Source organism: Vipera ursinii (genome assembly GCF_947247035.1).
Source record: "Vipera ursinii genome assembly, chromosome: Z".
NCBI lineage: Eukaryota > Metazoa > Chordata > Lepidosauria > Squamata > Viperidae > Vipera > Vipera ursinii.
In genome coordinates, this window is record NC_139517.1 from 98,387,776 (window position 1) to 98,399,869 (window position 12,094).

The 12,094-nt window shown below is 38.5% G+C and overlaps 1 protein-coding gene across 1 annotated transcript; it reads left to right on the forward strand.

Annotated features, from left to right (window-relative positions):
* The first annotated feature begins 13 nt into the window (after positions 1-13).
* Positions 14-9,452, forward strand: RPA3 (replication protein A3). The gene is made up of 4 exons (XM_083376366.1): positions 14-242; positions 4,470-4,544; positions 5,400-5,508; positions 7,697-9,452. The coding sequence occupies exons 1-4, from the start codon at positions 144-146 to the stop codon at positions 7,771-7,773; spliced, it is 360 nt and encodes a 119-aa protein (XP_083232492.1). The 5' UTR covers positions 14-143; the 3' UTR covers positions 7,774-9,452.
* The last annotated feature ends 2,642 nt before the right edge of the window (positions 9,453-12,094 follow it).

The following is a 12,094-nucleotide window of genomic DNA, read 5'->3' on the forward strand; positions in this document are numbered from 1 at the left end:
TCACGTGTCTAGCGGGGGGGGTTGTAGCTCTGGAACTGTATTGGAGGGGGGAAGGAATTGCTGTGGCGATACGCTCGCGCTCTAGCACGAGAGCGGAAGTCAAGTTTCCCGCCAAGGCAAAAAGCTGAGGATTTCGTTCTGAAATGGCCGATATATTAGAGGGTCCCCGCGTTCGTGTCAACGCAAGTCAACTGTCGCAATACGTTGGAAAGCTTGTCTGTTTCGTGGGACGCCTTGAAAAGGTATTAGTTAGGAAATAGTTGTCTTTGATATTAGCGCCATTAAGTTAAACCTTTGTTGATCTGGGAAATGGCAGGTAGATGCCAGCACTTTATTTCAAGAGCAACCTTGGCTCGTTTATGACTCGTGGACTTCAACTCCCAGAATTCCTGAGCCAGAAAGCATGCCATCCGAATTATAGGTCATGCCCCTCTAGGTATAGTAATCTTTTATGTCTTTTATGTCTATGGATAACTCTTGTTATCCATTCTTTTAACCAAGTTAATACAGATGCTTGATAATTTAAGGTCCAATCTGGCAGCCCAAATCCTCAATTTTCTTTCGCTTCTTGTAGCATTTTCAATCTAATTCTAGCTTTTTTTCCTTGCCATATGAATTTCAAAATCAATGTATTTAATTCATCAAAAAAGATTTTCCCCGGTTTTATAGGTATTGTTTGAAATAAAAAGAGTAGTTTTAGTAAAATATTCATCTTCACTGTTGCTATTCTCCCTAACATTGAAACTTGTAGATTTTTCCAAGTCTAATTTTATGTGTTTTAGTAATTTTTCGTAGTTATCTTCTTTTATTGTTGCACATCTTGCTGTTAAATATATCCCCAAGTATTTTACTTTCTTAACTATTTGAAGGTCTGTTTTTTTCTGTTTGTTTATCTGTAAGGTTTTTAGTTATCACTTTGGTCTTTTCTCTATTAATTTTCAGTCCTGCCACTTCTCCAAATTCTTCTATCTTTTTCATAAGCTTGAGGCTAATACAAAGACCAAATCATCTGCGAATGCTTGTAATTTATATTTTTCATCTTTTATCTCCAACCCTTTAATTTCTGAGGCTTGTCTAATATTTTTATTCAGTACTTTCAATATTAATATAAATAGTGGGATAATGGACATCCTTGTCTTGTGCCTTTTTTGATAATAAAGTTTTCTGCAAAATCTTCATTTACGATTATTTTAGCTGTTTGTCTATGATAAATTGTTTTAATTATATTTATAAAGTTTTCTCCCAAAATCCATTTTATTTAATTGTTGAACCATAAATTGCCAATTTACGTTATCAAAAAGCCTTCTGTGCATCTAGGAATATTAGCGCCATCTGCTTCCCTGGATACATGTCATAATATTCCAAAATAAGATCATTCTTACGTTATTTTTTATTTGTCCCTTAGGTAAAAATCCATTTTGGTCTGTATGTATAAATTAAAGAATTTCTTTAATCTTATTGAAGTAAAAATTTTATAGTCCACATTTAATAGAGATATTGGTCTATAATTCTTCATCTGCGTCAAGTCTGAATCGTCTTTATGTATTAAAGTAAAGATGGCTTCTATGCACGTTTTTGGTATTTCAACCTCTAAAAGTACTTCATCACACAGTTCTTTCATTAGTGGGTTTAATTTATTTATTTATTTTTATTTTATTAAATTTATATACTGCCCTATTCCCGTAGGACTCAGGGCGGTTTACAGTGTTGGGAAGAGTTTATTTTTAGCCATTTTTCCAGCATTTTTTCTTAGGGAACTGATATGGAGTATCACTCATCTTTCTAGGGTTAGATGTTCCCATAACACAACAGCTCCCAACCTTTTCTATAACCCGCACCTCTAGAACGCTTCTGATATATTCTTGCACCCCTTACAAAAGTTCAAAATAACGAATTATGCACATACACTATAATTTTGAAACTTCTAAACCCAGGTGTTCACCCCCCTGGAATATCATCTCACAACTCTGGTTGGGAACCCCTGCCATAACACAACTAAATGCAGCTAGTTTAAACTGTTTAATCTGGATCTGTTTAGATTACAGGAGTTAATTGACTGGATCATTTGTCTTATTCTTGGTATTCGTACATCACATTAAACTCACCCTGCTCTAGTTGAGCAAGTATACAGTAACAGAATCTCAGGCTTTTTTTTAAATCCCATTTATATCCCGCCCTTCTCCGAAGACTCAGGGCGGCTTACAGTCTAAGCACAAATCAATGTGCTTAGCAATAGCCTTCATTCTATGTATATGCCTGCTTATTAGGGCTTTCACCCCCCCCCAAGCGGCGTTATTACAAATTCAGCTTATTGCCCCCAACAATCTGGGTCCTCATTTTACCTACCTCAGAAGGATGGAAGGCTGAGTCAACCGTGAGCCTGGTGGGATGCGAACCTGCACTAATTGCAGGCAGCTGGTGTTACTTAAGGAGGCATTACCCCACTGCTCCACCAAGGCTCTGTTAATCAGATGAACTGTAATAGGCTAGGTAAGAAATATAGTAGTATTTTTTTTAAAGCTGGAAGTTATTTCTAAAATGCTGTTGAATACATTTTTATTGCTAAAACATATGAACTTCCAGTAATTCTGTGATAATTTTTATAGTGGTAGAATGAGTAAAATTTACTTGAGTAGAGTCTTTCAATTACTACAAATACGGTAGATCATAATTCAGTATCAACCTTGAAATCAAAGGAAGGCCGGTACCATTTCTTTTGATTAATAGATTTATTAAGAAGCACAAGCCTTTTCATTCATTATATGCACTCTGTGCATGTGGTGAAGTGAACTGCAGTTTAAGAAAGTTTGTCTTTTGACAAAATTTGTTAGTTGGAAAGGTACCAACTTTTCCTCTTGGGATTGATGGATAATCAGTTAGAAAAAAGTCATGAAACATGAATATGTTTACATGATAGCTGTAGAAAGATTGTTGTACACACAAAGATGGAAAGATTTGGCATTACCATAGAGCAGACATGTCAAACACAAGGCCCGGGGGCCGGATTCGGCCCCCGAAGTGGTTTCATGTGGCCCGCGAAACCATCCTGGAAACAGTGAGGGAACGGCCCCCACTGCCTTGGCCCTGGCCCAGAGACCCTCCTTCTGCCAGAGACCCTCAGATCTGTCCCACTCCTGCCCAGGCCCCCATAGGCACCCTTGATGCGAACAATGTAGAGCTGGCCACGCCCACCCAGTAGGCCATACACACTCTAGCCACGCCCACCCAGTAGGCCATGCCCACCCGGCCCCTTGAGGGCAACCTCAACGTTGATGCGGCCCTCAATGAAATTGAGTTTGACACCCCTGCCATAGAGGAATGGTTGGTGAAGATGACTGTGCTCCCTGAAATAACCCAACGTGTGTGTGTGTGTGTGTGTGTGTGTGTTTGTGTGCATTCACATAAACACACACACACATTAATGTTATTGCAAGTGTTAAACAGAACATATTACAAATAAAAAGAACACACACGGCACAAAATGGCCAAACAAAATTTAAAAGTTAGAGAAAAGGCAAAGCTATGTTTATTGGGGCCTAGAAATCCCTTATGGACTTTTTGTATAAAAAAGAAAAGTAACATGGTTTTGTAACATGAGTGGCAAAACTTGAAGGTGGAGTCAAAAGAAGAATTAGCCTAGAATCTCTGCATAGCCTCAAAAGTCCAACCCCTCTTGAATTCTGTTGATCTTTATTTAGCATCAAAATAATATTACACTTATTTAAGATTCCTGTTCACAGGCACGAGTAGTAATAAATCAGTTTAATTATAATTTCATGTGTGATCCTAATATTTTGCCCCTGGCAGGTTTCAATATCATTATGATGTAGCTTTAGAGAGGTTACATTATAATTATATTTATAACTGTTATAAAAAAAGATTGGAAACTATTTTTAGCACCTCTGTTTCTTTCTCTTATTTTTCCCTTTGTCTCCTTTTCCTTTTTTTAGTTTGTCTTATTCTTACGTTTAATCATTTTCAGTAAAATTATACATACAGATAGTCCTCAACTTTATGACCAGTTGCATACTGTTCAAAGTTCCCATAAGGAGTCAGCCCCACCCAGCAATCATGTGACCACACTTCAGATATTTGGTAACAGGTCTGCATTTATGGCTGTTTGCAGTGTCCCATGGTCCTCTGACTGCATTTTACAACAGTTTTGCTGAAAACCGGCGTTTCCTTCCAGTTTGGGGCAAAACTGCACCTATAGTGAAGGATTACATTAGTTTGCTTAACAACTGCAATGATTCAGTTAGTAACTGCCACCAAAAAAATCCATGTCTGGATTTTACAACCATCATAAGTTACAGCTAAATTGGTTTGGCTCTATTATTGTAACTCAAGGACTACTTGCATATAAAAAGGAAAGGTGCTATTAGACTTCTGATTCTGACACAGCGTTAACCTTTTTCCTTGTGTGGATCTTATCTTGTATTAAAATATTACTATTAATTATTGTTTGGTAGATCCATCCATCTGGGAAATTCTTCTTTCTATCGGATGGAGAAGGAAAAAATGCAGCAATTGAGCTAAATACACCTGTAAGTATGAATATGCATTAAAGGGCCTTGTAATTTATTACAAGTTGTCATTTTTATTGGCTTGGAAGTTTTCATTTCAATGACAATATCACGTTGTTATGCACCAATATCAAGTTATGAAAAGGTTATCCTGAAACTCCTATCATTCTAATGTTGCTGTAATATCAACAAGGATCTTCTTAAAACATGTATTGATGTCTGTTTGTGTCCCATTCTCCTAGCACTATCATTTCTCCTGATATGATTTTGTTGGGATGCTATATGCCTCTTTCTTGTCATCCATACTAACTGATATAGGACTCAATTACATTTTATTCTAACAGAAGCAAAGCACAGTTTCAGGTGTTGTAATTTAAATGACAATAAGAGAGGAGAAACAAGCATTGACTAAGCCAAATGCTCTTAAAAAATTAATTTTAAGTTACAATGTGAGGAAATAGAAATTATTTCTATGAGCAGAAAATACTGAGCGAGATCTTTTCTATTCTACTATGGCCTCTTAAAATCTTTAATACAACCTAAACCTTTTTGTTAAAACATTGCTTAATGGTTACTAGAAAGTTTTATTGATGAATTTTAACCATGAAAATAGGGTAAAGATTTCATTTTAGTTTTCCCCAAATTTCATTGAAATGATTAGCATAACTGGAGGGCATAAATGGAGGGCATAACTCGGTCAGAGGAACCCCTCCCTCCGAGCCCAACCAAGTCTCCGTAATGCACACCCTGTTTTTTAATCACCCTGTAAACCGCCCTGAGTCCTTCGGGAAAGGGCGGTATATAAATGTGATAAAATAAATAAATAAATTAAAATTCCTGATTTTTGGAGATGCTAACTCTCATCTACTTTGCTAGCTTGAAGAAGAGATCTCTGGCGTTATTGAAGTAGTAGGAAGAGTTACAAATCAATTGAATATCATGTGTTCATCATATATGCAATTCAAAGAAGATAAAAACATGTTTGGTAAGCAAATTATTTTTGTATTTCGTTGTGGCTTTTTCTTAGTCTTTAATAAGCTTCTAATTCCTTAAAGTCTCTTGCTAATTCTTCTGTAATATATACAATTTCATTACATCAGAATTTAAATCCACATGGAGCCTCTGTTTCAGCATAATAGTTTTTGTTTCCATGCCTAAGCATGCGAATACAGAAATATTCATGATAACTTTGCAGAAGCAAACCAGTTCTCAAAATTTCTTAATTTGAAAAATAAATAAAACCATATATCCAGCTGAGCAGGATCCTACTGATGCTTAGCCTAGATTTTTCAGTTACAGTTTTTCGTCTATATAGAAATTTATTATGGATATATTTATATATCCTTCTGCCTTGAAAGAAGCAGTGGTGAGGCCACTCCTCAAGAAGCCCACCCTGGACTCGGTGATTTTGAATAACTATCGTCCTGTCTCCAACCTTTGCTTTTTGGCGAAGGTTGTTGAGAGTGTGGTAGCGCATCAGCTTCTTCTGTACCTGTAGGAAACTGATTATCTCGACCCGTACCAATCGGGTTTCAGACCTGGGCATAGCACAGAGACGGCATTGGTCGCACTGGTGAATGATCTCTGGCGGGCTCGGGACAGGGGTTGTTCCTCTGTCCTAGTCCTATTAGACCTTTCAGCGGCTTTTGATACCATCGACCATGGTATCCTACTGCGGCGTCTCAGGGGACTGGGAGTGGGAGGCACCGTTTTACGGTGGTTCTCCTCCTACCTCCTGGGCCGCTCGCAGTCGGTGTTGACAGGAGGGCAGAGGTCCACCCCGAGATCTCTCATTTGTGGAGTCCCTCGGGTCGGTTCTCTCTCCCCTCCTGTTCAACATCTACATGAAGCCGCTGGGTGAGCTCATTCGTGGTTTTGGGGTGGGGAATCACCAGTACGCTGATGATACCCAACTTTTTCTTTCCACCCTGACCCAACCCAGTGATGCCCTCACTGTGATGTCCCGTTGCCTGGAGGCGGTCCGGGTTTGGATGGGGAGAAACAGGCTTCGTCTCAATCCTGACAAGACTGAGTGGCTGTTCATACCGGCATCTCGGGCTGACCAGCCTTCTCCATCATTAACAATAGGGGATGAGCTATTACCCCCGGTTGATAGGGCTCGCAACTTGGGAGTCCTCCTGGATTCACGGCTCAGTTTGGAAGATCATATAGGAGCCGTGACCAGGGGGGCTTTTGCCCAGATTCGCCTGGTGCGCCAGTTGCGTCCCTATCTGGACCGAGATGCTCTACGTACAGTCACTCATGCGCTCGTGACCTCCTGGTTAGACTACTGCAATGCCCTCTACATGGGGCTGTCCTTGAGGACCACCCGAAGGCTTCAACTGGTGCAGAATTCAGCCGCGCGAGTTTTGATGGGAGCTTCCCGATACTCCCGTGTAACACCTCTTCTCCGTGAGCTGCATTGGCTTCCGGTTGCCCTCTGGGTGAGATTCAAGGTGCTGGTAATGACCTATAAAGCCCTAAATGGCTTGGGTCCGGACTATCTAAGGGAACACCTGCTGCATCATCTTCCCATCGTCCTGTGCGCCCCCACAGGGAGGGCCTTCTCAGGGTACCGCCGGTTAATGAATGCTGGCGGGCTATTCCCAGGGGAAGGGCGTTCTCTGTGGGTGCGCCTGCCCTATGGAACCAACTACCCACAGAACTTAGGACTGCCCCCGACCTTCACTCATTTTGCCGGGACCTGAAAACATGGCTCTTCGATCTGTTTGGTCCAGACTGTGGAGTTGTTAATTTAACTGGGTTTTAGATTTACTCTTGGGGCTTAAATTTAATTTAATTGTTTTAATTGTTTTTAATTTTTTGTATTCATGGTTTTAACTGCCCTGTAAACCGCCCTGAGTCCTACGGGAATAGGGCGGTATACAAATCCAATAAAATAAATAAATAAATAAATAAATAAATAAATAAATAAATAAATAAATAAATAAATAAAATATATGTAAAAACTCTTGGATATGCAGTTTAATTTATCCATGGATTCAATCATATTAAAAGCAATTCCTTGAAATATTTTGCATCTGGATTAAGGTTGTAATTCGCTTTTCTTTTAAAGTAGATGAAAAATATGATTAATATTGCATCATTAGAACACCTGTATTTTCCTATACAACAATACATTCTATTTTCATTTTCTGTACAATTTCTTTCAGATCTTTCAATGTACAGTGAGGCTGTAAAAGTTATCCATGAGTTTCCTGAGTACTACCCTTTCAGTACTGATGTATGACTGATGTTTATCTTGGTATTTGAGATCCTTTTATAATGTTTATTGAACAAAAGTATGAAGAACATCAGTGAGGAACAACTTTCCTACAAATCGAATTTTCTAATATTTTTTTTATCTACTATATGTTGCAAATGTTTGGATTTCATATTTGTTTTCCTATCAGTGGACTTCAGTGGATGTAAACATTTTGAGATAAATCTATGTGTGTGAAAAATACTCAAGTTAAAAAAAGTTTTATTGAGCTGATCACACTTTTACTACAATAAAGGTTCAGCCTGCCTTGAGTATGCCAGGCTTGGAAAGAATGACAAAATTCCTTATCTTCTACATATTAATAACTGTCCAAAAAGAATAACATAATTATGGAAATGTATACATGATGTTTATCAAAGCCTGAAATACTTCAACTATTTTTGATATGTTAATGAGGAATGATACCTGATTTGATTTACTCTATGTCTAGCCAACAAGCTTTTGTGTAATCTGTTACAATCTGTTTTGAGATAGTGTCATTTTCATCATTAATAAATTTTAAACATTTGTTCTTCAAGCAAATATTATTTGCTTGAATTCATTCTAAATTTATTTCACTTGAGGGTGGGTAAAATACTGCTGTATACAACAGTTGAATTAAAAGCTAAAGGAGAAAAAAGTTTCACTTAAAGATGTTGTAATTAACAATTATAAATAAAATAATTCAAATTTAAAAAAATCGGTTAGACCCTTAAAATGTCTAACCAAATGAGAAAGAGTGTGTGAGTTTCAAATTATCTTGTATTGTTTCTCAGTATGATTGTATATATGTTTTATGGAATAGCAGAATAAGGCAGTAACATAAAACCAACTTTTTACTTTTATATAATAATATATACTAGCTATTTCTATAACAACAAACCTATCTAATCAGCAAAACCCAAAATCAAAGTTTCATTTTTTCCACCTCAAACACAAAGTCCAAATGCAGTTTCTAAGTAGAAACAAAATTGTGTTCTTTTCTCTGACTAAAGCAGTCAATTTTGCCATCTCTACTAATTCCATCAAATTTTGCAACCATTGGTTCAGTGTGGGAATAAAAGTATCCTTCAATTTTTGTGCATAAAGTATTCTTACTGCTGTCAACATATATAACATTAAAGTTCCATTTTTTCCCCAAATTCTTTATCCATAAAGAAGTAAAGGGTAAAGGAGTCCCTGCAGATTTACTCCAATAGTCTTTACCAAATCTAAGGACGTCGCTCATCTCCATTTCAAGGCCAACTAGCCAGCACTCCCACAAGATGTTTTCGCAGTCATGTGGCCAATACAATTTAATGCAGTGCTATTACCTTTCCACTGAAGTGGTATCTATTAATCTCATATTTGCATGCTTTCAAATTGCTTTGTTTGCAGGAGTTGGACAAGGATGGGACATTTTCTCCCATTGCCTGCTGAATCATGTAATACTTAACATACTCTTTCTCCAATTTTAATTACAGTTTATACACCTTAGCAAAAATATATTCATTGTTTCAAACAATAGGATTTCCAATTTTCACAAATTTACATCCATAGCTTTTTAAATCTAATTTAAATCTTTATTGTACACATGCAAACCAATTGCATATTTCTATTGTAAATATGCAAACCTTCTGATTATAACTCCTCTTTAGATCTGATGATAGGGTAACCATAATTGAAAGATGTTATTTGACCATAATTCCACCAATTTGGCCTCGTCACCATTTCATTTTGATAAAATGAGGTGCTGGTGATGACTTATAAAGCCCTAAATGGCATGGAGTACCTTTTGCCGGTGTTAACTTCCCATCGTCCTGTGCGCTCCCATAGAGAGGGACTCCTCAGGGTGCCGTAGGTCAGGGAATGTCGACTGGCAGCCCCCAGGGAGAGAGCATTCTCTGTGGGCGCGCCTGCCCTCTGGAACCAGCTTCCTGTTGAGCTCCGGATGGCTCCCGACCTTTGCTCTTTTCGCCGCGACCTGAAGCCTTGGTTATTTGAACTTGCCGGCCTGGACTGAGGGATTGGGGTTTTAGATTTTAAATTCCAAATTTTAAATTTTAGAACGTGTTTTATTGCTTGGGCTATTTGGTTTAATTTATTTTAATTTTTGTATATTATGTGCTGTATATTGTGTTTTAATTGCCCTGTACACCGCCCCGAGTCCTTCAGGAGAGGGGCAGTATATAAATCCAATAATAATAATAAGAAGAAGAAGGCTTCCTGGAATGAACCTTACTTTATATTCCAAAGTCTTAGGATGGCACATCTAACAATGTTTGAAATCAATATTTACTTTAGCCTTACCATACTATAAATATCTATGCCATCCAAATCTTAATTCATGGCCCTACAGCTCAAGCAACCTGTTATTTTGGAGAATCACCCACTCTTAGCCAAACCAAACAACAGGCATCAAAATACAATTTCAAATCATAAATCCAAAGCTCCTTAGCATCTTGCAATAATTTATATCCAATTTTTTCTTTTTTTCTTTGCCATATAAACTTAGATATGTCCATTTGCTAAAATGGAATATCAGTTATAAGTATTGGTAGAGTCTGAAACAGAAAAAGCATCATTAGTAAGACATTCATGTTAATTACAGATTTACCCAATAATGGGTAGAATTTATCACATTTAATTAGATTTTTTTAAATATCCCAAAAAGGCACCAAGTTATTTTGAAACAATTTAGTATTTGTATTTGTCAGTATAATCCCCAGGTATTTTAACTTTTCTCCACCTTAAAACCCAACCTTTTAGTCAATATTTCATAACCCTGGGAGGTCATATTCTTAATAAGCATTGTTTTCTGTTTATTTTAAAGCCAGCTAAAGCTCCAAACTCATTTAGTTTCTTCATCAAATATTCTATATTGCTTTTGGAGCCTGGCAAAAATGTAACTAAATCATCAGCAAAGGCTTTCAATTTATAAACTTGATTTATTATATTTATGCCTGTTATTTTTTCATCTTGCCTAATATTCCTTGCCTAATATCCCTAGTATTCAAAACTTCCAAGACCAATATAAAGAGCAAATGAGATAAGGGGTATCCTTGTCTCATACCCTTTTGAACATGGTTTAGTTAACTGTCCATTAATAATAATCAAATAATAAAGTTGTAAGTCAATACTTTTTTTTCTTTCTCCCTTATCCTGCCCATTTTTCCTCTTTCCCTTTTCCTCTCTTTATTTTTCCTTATTTTCATATTTCTATATTTTGATAAAGTAATAAAATATTTGAAACAGTATATGTTTTATATCACCCTGGAGAAAATATAGCCCAACTAAAATGTTATAATTTACCTGTGGTCTAATGGAATACAGCTCAAAAATAGTTCAAATATTTCAGCCATTGGAACAGTGACAATCCAGAAAAAGGTTTTCCCTTCTGTTACCGTATTTTCCGGCGTATAAGACGACTTTTTAACCCATGAAAATCACCTCAAAAGTTGGGGGGTTGTCTTATACGCCCAGTAGTCTTATATGCCGGAAAATCAGCGTCTGGCGGGAGCCGGCAGGGCAGTCCTGCGCACGCGCACACTCCCCGGCTGCTCCTTAGCAGCCAGGGAGTGCGCACGCGTGCAGGACTGCCCTGCCGGCTCCCGCCAGACGCTCTTCCCTGTTGAGGCAGCATCGCTCCCCGGCTCCTAAGGAGTCCTCAGGGATGCTGCCTCAAGAGGGAAGAGCGTCGGGTCCTGCCGGCTCCCGCCCAACGCGTCACTGCCTGCAGTTTCGAGCCTGAGCTCCACCGTCCAAATGAATCTCATGCAACGTCCCAACAGGCCCTCCGCTTTCATTTCCACTTCGGATAAACAAATTAAAGGGAGATTGTTCGTACGACACTCGATTTCAGGACAGCGATGGAAGTAGAGGCAGTGATCAATTTCCTGTGTCCGATGGACAAATCAGGACCCAGTGACGCCCAAAGAGGTGGCGCCTTCCTTCTCTTCCGTTGCGAGCTGCTCCAGGCATTCCACAGGTGGCTGCGCGTTCTGGTTAGGGAAGGCGGCTCCTCGGCTTTGGAGACGAGGTGGATCGGGTGGGGGGGAAGGGAAGGGATGCTTTCGTCTTATTTTCTATCTCTCGCTCACCTAGCCATGATTCATGATATTTACAGCTGCCCGTGACATTATGTACTTGTAGGGCAAGCCTGGGGGAAGGGAATTATTGGGAGGAGCTGCGGGAAGGCGTTAGGGAGACAGTGGAGGAAGAAAGTAGCGATGATCTCTTCTCACCCTTCCCTCCCCGGTGCTAAAAGGGAATTTGGGTGTACCCGGAAAATAACATTGTTGGCAGGATCTAGGCGGATCTTTGGAAGGAG